Source organism: Diaporthe amygdali (genome assembly GCF_026229845.1).
Source record: "Diaporthe amygdali strain CAA958 chromosome Unknown NODE_22_length_803717_cov_65_427750, whole genome shotgun sequence".
Lineage (NCBI taxonomy): Eukaryota > Fungi > Ascomycota > Sordariomycetes > Diaporthales > Diaporthaceae > Diaporthe > Diaporthe amygdali.
In genome coordinates this window covers 107,553-120,863 of record NW_026517042.1, presented here as the reverse complement: position 1 = coordinate 120,863, position 13,311 = coordinate 107,553, and the positions used below count along the sequence as shown (strand labels likewise).

The 13,311-nt window shown below is 51.3% G+C and overlaps 4 protein-coding genes across 4 annotated transcripts; 3 read left to right on the top strand and 1 right to left on the bottom strand.

The window, feature by feature from the left end:
* Positions 1-1,627: 1,627 nt before the first annotated feature.
* Positions 1,628-2,716, bottom strand: J7T55_004502 (uncharacterized protein; the record flags this gene model as incomplete). Its single annotated transcript, XM_053130199.1, has 1 exon — positions 1,628-2,716. One exon carries the CDS (start codon positions 2,714-2,716, stop codon positions 1,628-1,630), a length of 1,089 nt encoding a protein of 362 aa, XP_052991431.1.
* A 4,961-nt stretch (positions 2,717-7,677) lies between these two features.
* J7T55_004501 (uncharacterized protein) lies at positions 7,678-8,652 on the top strand (the record flags this gene model as incomplete). The annotated part of the gene is made up of 4 exons (XM_053130198.1): positions 7,678-7,782; positions 8,023-8,122; positions 8,208-8,283; positions 8,466-8,652. The coding sequence occupies 4 exons, from the start codon at positions 7,678-7,680 to the stop codon at positions 8,650-8,652; spliced, it is 468 nt and encodes a 155-aa protein (XP_052991430.1).
* Positions 8,653-9,669: 1,017 nt separating this feature from the next.
* Positions 9,670-10,304, top strand: J7T55_004500 (uncharacterized protein; the record flags this gene model as incomplete). Its single annotated transcript, XM_053130197.1, has 2 exons — positions 9,670-9,914; positions 9,992-10,304. 2 exons carry the CDS (start codon positions 9,670-9,672, stop codon positions 10,302-10,304), a joined length of 558 nt encoding a protein of 185 aa, XP_052991429.1.
* Positions 10,305-11,619: 1,315 nt separating this feature from the next.
* Positions 11,620-12,510, top strand: J7T55_004499 (uncharacterized protein; the record flags this gene model as incomplete). Its single annotated transcript, XM_053130196.1, has 1 exon — positions 11,620-12,510. The coding sequence occupies one exon, from the start codon at positions 11,620-11,622 to the stop codon at positions 12,508-12,510; it is 891 nt and encodes a 296-aa protein (XP_052991428.1).
* Positions 12,511-13,311: the final 801 nt, after the last annotated feature.

The following is a 13,311-nucleotide window of genomic DNA, read 5'->3' as shown; positions in this document are numbered from 1 at the left end:
AGGTGTTTGTATTTGGGATAGATGTGCAAGCTGATTTGCATGACCGGAAACGTTTTGATTTACGACACGATTGGGAGATTGTTGGGATTGTATTGTTTGATTTGGAGCCTAGCTAGTCTTGACATTGAACGTAGTAGCCGAGTTTGCGACCGCTAAAAAAAATCTACATGATTATATGGGTTAATTTTGCTTGGTTGCAATAACTATATCTTGCAGTGGGTTGTGACAGGCAATTTCAAAAGTCCAAGTTATCTACTCACACTATGCATCTAATAGTACGCTGCCCGCCGGCATGTAAATTTTGACAAAACAGAAACGAAAAGTCAGAAATTTGTCACCGTACTACTTTTGCTAAAAAGGATCATCCAAACGAAATAGTAGCTACTGCCTCAGTGGGATATCCAATGATTAACAACCAAATATTCGGGAAATCCCTTGCATTCGCCATTCCTGCGCACGTACGTTTGGATATGCCATGTCCAAGGCCCTCTTTCTTGTCACGAGAAAATGATGAACAATGATTCTGCGAATGATCCTGAATCCAGATTTGTACTGGTTATGCCGACCGCTCCAAATTTTCTGCTTGATGGACCGGCACTATGTAACGGGTATGTGTGATCGATCCTGTAGTGACAAGTCCATACGCTCGAGGATACAAAGTCACGGCGGGTCAGACTGCCTCACATATTACATCGAAGTCTCCGATGCTACATGTTAATGAGGCGCCGCGTGTGACACCAGCAAAGCAGCAAGAAACGCAAGAGGGTTATATCAATACTTAGACGGGTCTTGTGGGGGACTTTCGGATGCTGGCACAAGGACGACATTTGGAGAGATTAAAACCTCAGAGCTCCGTTCCAAAGCACATACAAAAGGATGCTGTGCCGGTGTTACCTCTTCGAAGCACTGCTAAAGAGGTCAAGGGAGGCACATAATCACAAAACGGTCCAAGGAATGGGTGCAGAGCTGCGGACCCCACAGTATACTGGGTATCAATGCTAATGCTACGCGGGAGCTTTGCTAGCCCACTTCTTGAAAGCTCAGACGATCTGCTTGGCTACTAGCCATGACAATCATGCACCGCGCATAAGACAATAGTGTTCAGACCCTAAGGGTTCGCAGACATCCAGGCCATTAAGACGGCGCGTGCTTCCATTAGAATTACCTACTTACGCGATAGTCTCGGATATTAGAATAATCCTCTGTCTCGTAAGGCGCCTGTATATAGGCCGGTCTTTCGCGGTCCCCTTTCCTTTGATTTCTGGAGCACACATATGTGGCTTGGGATCCCCGTAAACCTCTCGCTGCCTGGGTATTCGATCAAACTCACTTCCATTTCCATCGTTGACATCAGATGCTCCGCGTATTCTCCGCCTGGTGTGCATTGGTTTTCTGGATGTTTCGGTGTGCCGTGTTCACCACCATATCCTGAGGCTTTGTAACTTCGAGTTCGAATCCTTCGGCTTCGACGAATACGTATGCATCTGTAATATAACATTGTTGTAGTGGGTCGCGCACCCCCTATGACTCCGTGAAAATTGAAAAACCTTTTCGCGTCCACGCTCCAATCCTTCTCTGGGCTCTTTCCCCGGCTTGTCCCTCGTGCGCGCAGCGCATCGTCAGGAGATTACGCGAATCTCGAGTTGATAAAAGGTAAGCCGTCGCCCGGTCCGCCGCCGCTAATCGTCAACGACATGGCTGTGTTTTTCAGATAGTCCTGAATTACGTGGTCTTCGCAGTTCCCGTGCTGCAGCAGCTCGGTCTTGAGCACGAAGACCTCGGCCTGCAAGCCCCTGAAAGTCGCCGACAGCTGCTGGTGCCTCAGTGACTCGGCCCTCTCTGTGGCCTCCAGCGATGTGGCGGCAGCCTTGGTCTTTGCGCGGCACTTGACCGCTGCATTACGGTTTCGAGCGCGCTGTTCGTGTTGTATTGCTGGTCTTGATTGTGATTGTGACTGTGCTTCGTGGCTGGGGCTTCCTGTTCTCGAACTTCCTGATCGTCTCGGATTTGGGCGGGCCTCTGTGCCTGGCGGCTCGAGGCTGATTTCGGAGGTAGCGGATACTGGGGTTTTGGGCGGATCGATGGAGTATGTAGAAGCGACTGCTAATCCCAACCGTTTGCTCTCAGACCTCTTCTCCTTGTTTGGTCCAGCGGCATTAGATTTCCTCCTCTTACGCGATAAATCATATCGCGGTGAGCCCCGACCGGAATCACTATAGTTCAGATCTGCAGTCGAGCTGGGAAAAAGTTTTAGTGCGGTGTTGTGAACTTGGTTGTTCGGAATGCCAGCTTCCCAACCATCCGCTGATGTTGGATTGTTATTGCTTCTCGTAACAGTCTGTGACCACCACGGTACCCCCGGGCTTCTTTGTGACAAGGGCGGGTCTTCAGTAGACCATGCAGTCGGCGCCACAGGAACAATCTCGTTAGATGTGGTCGGGAACGGAATGGGAATGTTATACGGAGGAACGGTCGGTGAGTTTGCGCGGTGCGTGTCAGGTCCTGCGATTGTTTCGGTTGGCCAAGCGTCGCTTTGAAAAATTGTGTCGTAATTGCCGCTGTTCGCGAACATTGATGTGACATATCTCTCGTCGAAAGCCTCGAAGCATGGGTCGATGGACGCCATACTTGTAGGATCGCGGTCAAAATAATCCGAGTCCAGCGTAGACGGTCGGACTTCGACCATTCCGCCCGATCTGTCCCATTGACTCGTCATTTTGTAGCCGCCGTGTCCCGATTAAAGAGATATATGAGTTCGATGAATACGCTTTTGCGGTAGGCACAGTATTCTTGCTTGCTTCGGCGGGTATCGTGTGTTCGTATACAGACGAGAGGGGTTCGCTGGACTCGGGTGGCAAGGCAGGATCAAGAATGGTTCGCGCACAAGGTGTCTGTCGCTCTGCCGTGATCGACAAGTTAATGTTCGTCAACACTGTTCCAGGCCCGGTATGGGCGCTATCCATTGATTGGTACTTGAGGAGCGCGATGGCGTGCGTGTATCATGATAGCAGTGGCAAAACCCTTTTCTCTCTACTTTGCTGCTCTGCTGCTTGGCTGGAAGCCGGGGCAGGAATGGTGGCTAATAGCGCTCGACGGAACCTTGATTGCAACAGCGACATCAGCAATCCCATGATACAAAATAGACTAGGTTGCTCATGACAAGGGATCAGATAGCGCGTACCGCAGAACAGGGCCGTCGAAAGCAGTGTCTAGACCATACCAGAAGCAATGTGTTTCACCAATGGGAACAAAGACGAGAGTGTTGGTCAAAGGGTTGCAATAGAAGCAGTGTTGGTCAGACTGTACTAAGGCCTGGTCAAAGGTGGAATATGGTTTGAAACGAGCATCAGCCGCAGGCCAAGCACATCGGGACGACGCTTGAGGGGTAGGAAGACGACGATGGCACCAAGTTTGTTTCCTCTATTGGTGCGATCCACCGCGTTGAGATCCCTACTCTGTCTCGGTGGGCGTTAGCTTCGACAGTTGGATAGCTGGGGTGAAAATTAGCCACTCGGGTCTCATGATGGCTGCAGGCGCGGGACGGGGCTTTGGGCGGGACCCGGAGGAGGTTGAGCACTTGTTGGTACGAGCCCTGTCTCAAGGCCCTGAGATATGCCCTGCTTCTCTAGCAGCGTTGGGATATAAAGGGTTCGCCACGGATGCTGCTACACAGGCATGGACGTCTGTGTGGCGAAGATCCACCAATGTTGAGATCGATCTCAAAGATTGGTCTAGACTCATCGGTATCTCTGTTGCGACGTCGCAAGGGCAAATATCGATCATGGTCTGGGAGGCAAAAACTTACTTGTTAGGGCCGCGCGGGATGAGGAGCGAACACAGCAGCACGACAGTAAGGGGGGGTGTCTGCTGCGTCACGAAACCGTGCTTCGACGGAGAAAGTTCCGCCGCCTCTGATTGGACAGAGGTGGATTGTCCGGTCTGATAGGTCGAGGCTTTCGCAACCGACCCTTTGACTTCGTTTCTCCGCAGAGGGCAATTTTTATGGACGAAGAGCAATCCGGATGTGAGTATGCTCGACTGAGCAGCAAGATCAGAGACTTTTGTAAGGGATGGGACGAGTCCCAATGTTGATTATCTGCTGACCACTGCACTGCATATTCGTAGGGGTTTCAAATCAACTCGATTGGCCGCGTGGCGGGCAATCCCTAGGGGTCACTTGATTATGTAACCCGGCACGTGACTTGTGATACGTGCCAACTGCGCTGGGCGCAGCCTAGGGACGGCCCCTTTATGTAGGTAAACAAAACAAAACAAATCCAACAAATATTCCCTCTGTTTTCCGTCCCTCTGTTTTCCGTCCCTCTGTTTCCCCCCTTCTTCTTTCTTAGGAGTGGGTGGGTGGGTGATTTTAAATGCAGTGCAAGCGTAGCCTATAGGCGCAGATGACAGGTGAGGAAGAGGGGAAAAGCTAAGATAGATGCAGGCGGGGGACGCACTCCTTTTTGTCCGCCCGCTTCCGTGTACACAGACATTACCAATAAAAACCACAGGTTTTCAGACACCCATGGACCAATAACTTGATATTGCTGCATGTTGGACTGCGTTTGTGGGTCGTGTCTTCTCGGCGATCTCTGCCTGTCCGCCTGTCAACGAGACTTGACTTCGTTCAGACTACGCCAAAACCATACCGTTGCAGACCCTGTAAGTGCCTCGGTCTGTGTCTCATTAGATCTGAAATGCGTGTTCCTGTCTCCGCTTTCACGACACTGTGCTGCACGGATGAACGGGCTCACTGGAACAACCCCTTCCAACCCGCGGAGCCGTGCTTGAACAGCAGGCCAGGCCAGGGCTCATGCCAGCATCCAAATTGTGTGAAATGCTGACAAAAACTACAAGACAATACTCAACTAGTCATTCTCGCTATCTTGTAAGACATCGGCAATGGCTCGGGGGCGAGCAGGCCAGTGGCGCCGCCGAGGACTGGAAACTTGTTTGTGCCGACCTTAGAGCCCGATCTTCGCCAAAACTCACGAGGATTGGGTGAGTGAAGGGTGGTCAAACCAGGATTCGGGCCTTGAGGGGCGGTTTCGAGATGATAAGCAACATCTCCCCACCTCATTCCTATGGAAGGAATGGGTGTAGGATGGTCGAGATCTGCTGTGCTGACACTGCCCAACGCGAACACGTCACAGTTCTGCCTTCCTCTCTAGAATCTTGCATTGAATGATCCTTTGGCCGGAGTTGAGTTCTCGCCTGTTTGTGACTAACCGAAGCTTCCTAGTTGCCACGTAATTGGCCAAAGACAAGCCACCCCAAGCATTTCATCATGTCGTGCCGCCTTCAATTGTGCTTGTTGGCTACTCAGGCGCGTGCAAGTCTGTGCGGCCGTCGTTCTTGGCCAAGTTAATCTACGACCTGAGCACCAGATCACGTAGAAATCCCTGCTCGAGAAGTAATCATCATAACTCAGTTCAACCTTTCGCCTGACTTGAAAACCTCGGGCGGCCCGCAACCCAAGATACATTCTGAAGCATAAGGTAGATGAGGCAGATTTCTAGCTGATGCCGCTTGAAATACCATTCAAGTGAGCTGCCAAACAGATTGGCTCCCAGTGTTACCTGCCGTTCTGACTCTGTTCAAGGTCTAGAACACGCCTCACACGACCTCCGCAATCCCTGGGATATGTGAAGGCACTAGGCTACTTCTGATTTATTCTTCACTCATCTCCAACACAATCCATGCTTAATGCGGGTTGTGCTTCTGCTGAATGTGTGAGTGGATGCTTGAGGTCCCCGGGAGGGGGAACGGAAGTGGTCTCACTTATGTTGCCGGAGTGGATGCTGAACAGGAAGAATGCACCCGAGCAAAAGCCGGACTTCTACCACGACTCGTCCTATCGGCCTACAGTCCGTTTACTATAAGCAGACCCATGCGTAAGTGAAATTGAAAGCTTGACGGCTGTGCTTGAAGAAATTGGCTGTTTTTTTAACCAACTAGCCCTGCACGCTAGACATTCCCAACAGTAGCCCTCTCCTTGACTGACTTGCCACAATACACGGGTTACCCTGGACAACATGCGCCACAATCACTGCTTGCGCTGAAAGTCGTCCAGAATACACTCAGAACTTTCATCCATACGCTATGAAAAATCATTCCGTGCGCAAATATTTGATGTGAAATTCGGACATTTAGGAGTATAGCAGTAGGCTTGAGCCAAATCCAACGTAATTTTCAGAATTTACGCGTTATTGTTGAAAACTCATGGATCGAAAGCCAATATCTTTGAGGCGCGCTGAGATGAATCGATGAGCCCCGGCAAGGACACTTGCAGTGGGTGAGTGGGACGTTAGCAGTAAAGAAAGCACTGCAACCTAGCCACCAAGGATCATAATCACGGCATGGTGGCTACAATGGTATCCGCAATTTCACTAGAATCAGCCCTGAGCCCAGGCCACAGACCGTGAATCTAGTCTGAACTAATATCATCAACTTCAGGGAGACAAGCACCAATTTCCTCAAACGAAATAGGATTCTAACTTTCCACCGAAGCACAAAGTTGTCGTACCAGCATCGATCAATTGACGTGTCGTCCTCATTGCTAGTCTCAATCAAGTGGTTGAAATTTCATTCCGTGTCAATTCAACGCACTCAGAGATCAAGCCGGTCCGTTCGATTGACAATGTTTCAGTCTATTAATGGCTGACATCACAGTTGTGAGTGCGTGAAGAGTCCTCCAGTCCATGTCATGCCCATGTTGGGGGCGGGTGCGCTCTCCATGTGGAAAATGTGAGCATGGATGCGGCCCACCGGACCGTCACAGCACGCCAAGGTGCATGTGTCGGACCAAACCCTTACTTTCACGACGAGAAACACAAAATTTCGAACTCAACGATATATTCAGCATCTTGAACTAAGTTTGGTGCAATAGGCTTCTTCAGAAGACCAAAATCGGCTCTTGCTGACAAGTCAAGCCACTACAATCAGCACAAGCTTGTTTCACGGCACGCCGAAAGGCACATGTTCTGTGGAGCCCCGGCCCGGTTGATGCATAGGAGGTTGCTGCTTTCACGGAGCGCTTCATCGACCGGACTCCGGCAATGTAAAGCCTTGCTTGAGCTCAGCCGTTGTCATTAAATATTGACTATAACCGAATGGGCAAAATACTACGATCTACGGAATTGATTTGAACATGCTTTTGGCCAAGCAGCAGCAAACAGGCTCTTGGTTGAATGTGACCATTCCATGAGCGTGCAGATATTTTGTTCACCATGCACGTAGGGATACGAGGCGAGTACTTTTGCATGCACTAATTCATCGCACCTTCGCATCCTGAGGCCATTATAGTATGGTGGCACTTTCCTGAAGAGAATTTGAGCGTCATGACGTTCAGTGCTTGCGAACCACGGGACTAACTTTGCAGGAGCATTCAGAGATACGTGGTTTCCGTTACTGAGACTCCTGCTTGGACTTGGACGAAGGTCAACAAACAAACAGTTTTGAACAATCTGTTCAGAATCGACTCCCACCTGTTTCTTCTTCTCCGGCATCAATGTTCACCACGATGATGACTATGGACACAGCGACGCCCATGACCACGCACGCCCACGCCACTCGTCGTGAATTTCTTTTCTTTTCTTTTTCATCATTCTTATATCATCTCTTTGCCCAGTATCATTTAAAAGAACCAGCAAATAAGAAAACCATATATAAAAGACGATGTCGACGGCACAATCTCTCGCCATCTTCGGTGCGTGCACCACAGAAGGAATGTTCGAGGTGGCTGCGCTGTCGGCCGTGGGAAATGGCTGGGCTGGTGCAGGCGTAAGCATTTGAGGCCTCATAATGTTTCCTTGCTTCCCGCCACATCCTGATATGACAACAACCGTTCCTTTTCTCTTGTCCCATCCTGATGTGACAGCACTCTGAGCCTCTTTCCTTTTCTTTACTTCTCATTACGTCCTGATGTGACAGCTTCTTCTCTCTCCATCCTTCACTTTACAAAGTCTATCAAGCCTTGCGTTACATCATTCCAGAATTGACGTATACTAATTTGTATCATAGCTCGGGCGTCCCGCCGCCCAGACGTCGAGCTGGGTGCGCTGCCGCCGGCGGCAGCACCAGCAGTCGCACCAGCAGCACCAGCAGCACCAGCAGCAGCAGAGTATGAATCTTCCGCTTTTCACATAAAGAGAGTTAGACCCTTCAAATATCTGTGGAGACTGACTATTGCATGGATTATAGACCAGCAGCAGCAGCAGCAGCGGCGGTGGCGACGGCGGCAGCAGCAGCAACAGCAACATCAGCACCACCACCACCACCATCGTATGAGCCATCTTTTTCCCAAATGAAGAGAGTTTGACCCTTCAAATATCTGCGGAGACTGACTTTTGCATGAATTATAGACGAACACCACCACCACCACCACCAGCGGCGGTGGTGGCGGCGGAGGAGGAGGTTCCCGCCTCCTAGAGCCTCCCTCCATCTCTCTCTCTCGCTCTCCCTAGGTCCTTCTCCTTCTCCTCTCCTCCTCCTCCCCGCCTTGCGGAGGACGGCCACGACGACGAAATGATGATGACGGGCCCCTCAAAAGTGTCTTCTCGGCGATTCTCGGGCCTCGACGGGGACGACGAGCCAAGTACCCTGGGACTGATTCCCCTGGGCGAAACCGAACAAGATCAACTACTCTTCTGAAACTACCATCATGTTTCTATTCAAAATTATCTCCACGTCTGAAATCATCATTCCATCGGGAAGCACCGTCTAATTTAAGTAATCATGGCCGCTGGCGTCGTCGTTCTCTTCATATTCCGGAGCCGGACCAACTTCCGACCAGCGGATTTGGCCACTGAGGCCGTGGGGAAGGTGGGCAGACAGGAAGGCAAGCGAGAGAGGAAAAGGAAGCTTATATGAAGCAGGAAATGGAGGAGGCGGAATGTGTAAAGTGCTAATCATTCTCCGGCACCGGAATCTGCGATGGGGAGAGTGGATGTTCATTTGATGGGGATCCGAGTCTCGGACAATGACCCTGGCTGTAACTACATGCTAACTTTTGGACGATTATGGTCCTCGAAATGCTACTGGTTTCTCAGATATTGGGATGCCTGATCAAGTAGCACAACATTGTGAAAGGTGGCTCACCTCATACACCTTCAGATCATGATCCAAACCTAGTTAGTCAAGCCCAACACAACACATGTCCACAACAAGTTGTTATCACCTGCTAGGCAAATACTATGCAACGACCGCTGATGAAGGTGCATGTGTTTGGGGGTAGTAGCTATGGCGAAGGTTTCAGGGCTCCGATCTCTTCCAAAACGGTCAATTGACCTCCTTCACGACGTTGTAGAAGGTAATGTAGAAAGGAGTGAGAATTCTTCGAAAGTGGAGTGAAAACCGAGCCGCATGGCTTGTGTCCTTGGCAGCCGAATGCGCCTCTGATAATGGTCAGCTCGGTCTCCTTGACGAGGGTGACGGTGACACAGCCTTGAAATCAACCTGGCTGCCTTGATAAGACCTTTCAGCTGCTCATCTGTAAGGCTGCAAGACGGCCCTGAAGGTGCGGCCAATCTCCGCGCCATTCTCAATTTATATACCTTCAGGTGCCTCGGTCCGGCGTATCTCAATATTTGCAAACTTGTTCTTGTCTCTTCATACCAGACAAGTGGCGCTGCTGCTCATTCTTAATTCGATGTTTTTGGTGCTCATCAGATGACCAGCGCTCCCACGATTCCGGCTACCTGGAGCCCGAGCTCCAATTGCCTCGCCTCGACCGACATATGGGAATGGCAGAAAGAAGAAACCGCAGCACACGTGCTCGGCGGGCCGGTCGAGACGAGCAGCTGCTATCCACCTGGATATACAGGAGGGACCAATTCTCATTACCAGGCCACGGCATGTCCAACCGGTTTCAGTCAAGCTTGTGCCGATGCTGATATGACCACCTGCTGTCCAACGTAAGAACTCAACTCTCCGCAAACGCTATACTCAAAAATGTTTGTTTCTGATTGCTGACTCTTGAGAATATGGATAGGGGATACAATTTTACTTGCAACCACAGCACCGGCTACGCTTACCTCGGGGGCACAACGTTTCCTTGCACGTCCCATTGGCCGGGCCAGGGTGTGACCACCACAATCACTGTCACATACACGCAAATTGATCGAAGGGAGCAGTCTTTGGACTCTTATACAGTCACGAGAGTCACTGATGGCTCGACCGAGACCTTCACCACTTGGGGCTCGTTTACGAGTGCAGAGATAATCAGTACCGGGGGCACCCTTTTTGCGATGGCTGTGGCGATCAGCCCGCCAGTGAGTGGGGCCCCGTCTTCTAGCATGACATAGACGAGCTGACAAGAAACTCAATCGATGCAGACTACGATACCAACCACTGGAAGTAGTATCGTTGATCCTCATTCTACCACAGTCACCTCTGCCAGTCCTATCGTAATTAAATCAGGGTCCGGAGGACTCAGTACTGGGGCTACTGCTGGCATAGGCATTGGTGTGGCAGTAGTTTTTATTATACTGGCTGCTACATTTTTCGTTTGCCGTCGTAGGAGGACAAAGAGACGACTTCGATCTACGGTAGGACTTGTGCCGCAAAATGCGGCTGCTCCACAGCTCCGGGACAACTACGGCAAGTCTAATTTGCAACCACCCACAGAGATGGCAGTGTATGAGCAACCTAGGGAGTTACCTACATGAGTGCAATAATATATTTAGCATGATCATTTCGATATAGAGGATTGAGCGCGTACAGGAAATCTTTATTTGATTCACCAGACATACCCAAGCAATATCTTACCAAATGCTGTGCCTCCCATAGAGGCACAACCGCCTCGACCGTCTCGGACTCCAGGCGTTCGAGTGGCACATCCTTTCCAAGGGGAAAACTTTCTATTAGATAGTCAACTATGAGTTCATCATCCAAATATGAAAAGAACAGTCGGTGAAATGTGACGGGGTGATGCGTATATATGTTGCGTGCTTAGTCAGGCAGGTCCTTCGTGGTCCACCCCACCTGTTCTTGAGTACTTGAGTACCTACAAGTGCCCGGGTGTTGAAAATCCCTGCTCCCGGAGCGGCGCTCTGTTGTTGAGTTGAAAGCAACGTGCTGCCCGAAGTTAGTCCCGGCCCACTACATGACTGGTTCTGGGGCTGGACCAGTGACTCAGTCTGAGGGGTGGAGCGGAGCTGGCTGTCCATGACCACAGTAGTCATGTATTTGACCTGGAAAGGGACCGGCAGAGTAGCACTCCGCTCAGTAGTTCAACGACGTTCGTCGGGACGCACACTAAGGCGATCGCCCTTCTAGGCTAGTTAGTGTAGTCAGAGCATCATATGTACCCCCACAGCAGGATTTGTGTGATCATATACTTCCGGAGGTGCGGTCCTCCAAACGGCGGATTCCGCTGATCGCCAGCAAATTTTCCCACCGGCTTCCCCAACGAGAGGACAGGAGCTTCCAAGCCAGCGCGGGAAGCTTCTCAAGCTCCCGGATCCAGGGACAGATAAGCCTTCCCAAGGACTCACCATGCATCTGCCAAGCTGAGGGATTTCCGAGCCTTGACGTCCTCTTTGCTCCGGATTTTTATTCTTTCTCCCAAGACATGACTTGAAGGAAACCAGTCTGATACGTGGCCAAGGTATCTTTGCAATGATAAGAGGACGCCTTTGCTCCCACCTCGCACAGCTCCCTAGACCACCCACTTGCTTCTCCTCCTTCAAACGGGGTCTTACTCACAACCTCAACCTCAACCTCAACCAAAACGTCAGCCGCAGCTCCCAGCGCCACTGTAGCTCTCACTCCGGGCCCCGCGGTCACAACTTCTCGCCCAATCTCGTCTCACCCACCACCACCAAGCGTCACCTCAGGAGCATCATGTCCGACGAACAGATCTCCCGGTACCTGCAGCAGACGCACGACCGTGTGTTCGAGCACAACACCAAGTGGGCGGCCGAGAAGAAGGCCCAGGATCCGGACTTCTTCGCCAACCTCAGCGCCGGCCAGAAGCCCGAGTACCTGTGGATAGGCTGCAGCGACTCGCGCATCCCCGCCGAGCAGATCACGGGCCTTGAGCCCGGCGAGGCCTTCGTGCACCGCAACATCGCCAATCTCGTCTGCAACATCGACCTCAACGTCGCCTCGGTGCTCCACTACGCCGTCGAGCACCTCGAGGTCAAGCACATTGTCGTCTGCGGCCATTACGGCTGCGGCGGTGTCAAGGCCGCCATGAGCCCGAAGGACCTCGGCATCCTCAACCCCTGGCTCCGGAATATCAGGGACGTCTACCGGCTGCACGAGCAAGAGCTTGACACCATCAAGGACGAGGACGCCCGCTACGACCGCCTGGTCGAGCTCAACGTCATCGAGCAGTGCAGGAACGTAGTCAAGTCTGCTGCCGTTCAGAAGTCCTACGCCAAGAATCACTTCCCCATCGTCCACGGCTGGGTCTTTGGCTTCAAGGACGGTCTGCTCAAGGACCTCAACTTCGACTTCGCCACTACCCTGGCTGATATCCAGAAGATCTACAAGCTCGCAGAGTGATTGCTGCAGACTAGTTGTGGCTGGCGGCGTTTAGACGGGAACTTTGGGCGTTTAGAAGGATCAAGGGCTGTCTGTTGGTACGGACGGAGGGCATAGTTGGCAGGGCGAAGGTATCATGCGTCAATGGGAGCGGGAAAGCGCAATAGGATGGTCCGGAAAAGGGGGCATGAGCAATTGCCATGCTGGGTTTAGCATAACGAAGAGCAAGATGGTCTATCATGGCTTTTTGAGCAACTGAGATGTTGCCTTTTATGCCCGGGGAGTCGCCTACTGTGAGGTTGAATTCATGTCGACATGGGTCGTATTCACAATGCTTTGCCTGAGAGCTCCTCTTAGGCATGCTACAATTGTCATAGATTACGCACGCCCGTCACCCTTGGCCTCAATAGTTTGTACAGATGGCAACCAAGCCATATGGTGAGTCTGTATGTCCTCGACCTCCTCGGCTTCGACCCTAGTAACTCTTTTGTCACTGCATATGTTCAGATGTACTCCCTACATTTACGTCTGCATCATCTCACCCCAGATACACCCCTCTAGCCCCTAGCTGACAAGCACTCTGGAGCCCTCTACGCCTTGCTTGTGGTAAAATTGTACACAACCTCATCATGGTGGTCTTCAGTCTTTCTCGCGACAACAGCCCAATTCCAGCGACCAATCTCGACTCATGCTTCCTTTTCTGTCAGGGTCTGGGTCCCTCATGCGAGAACATGATCTCAGTTTCTTCCAATTTCTTGCCACAAGTCCTAGGATCGAAGAGCCAGAACCACGCCGAGGCTGTGACACGCAACAAACCAAAAA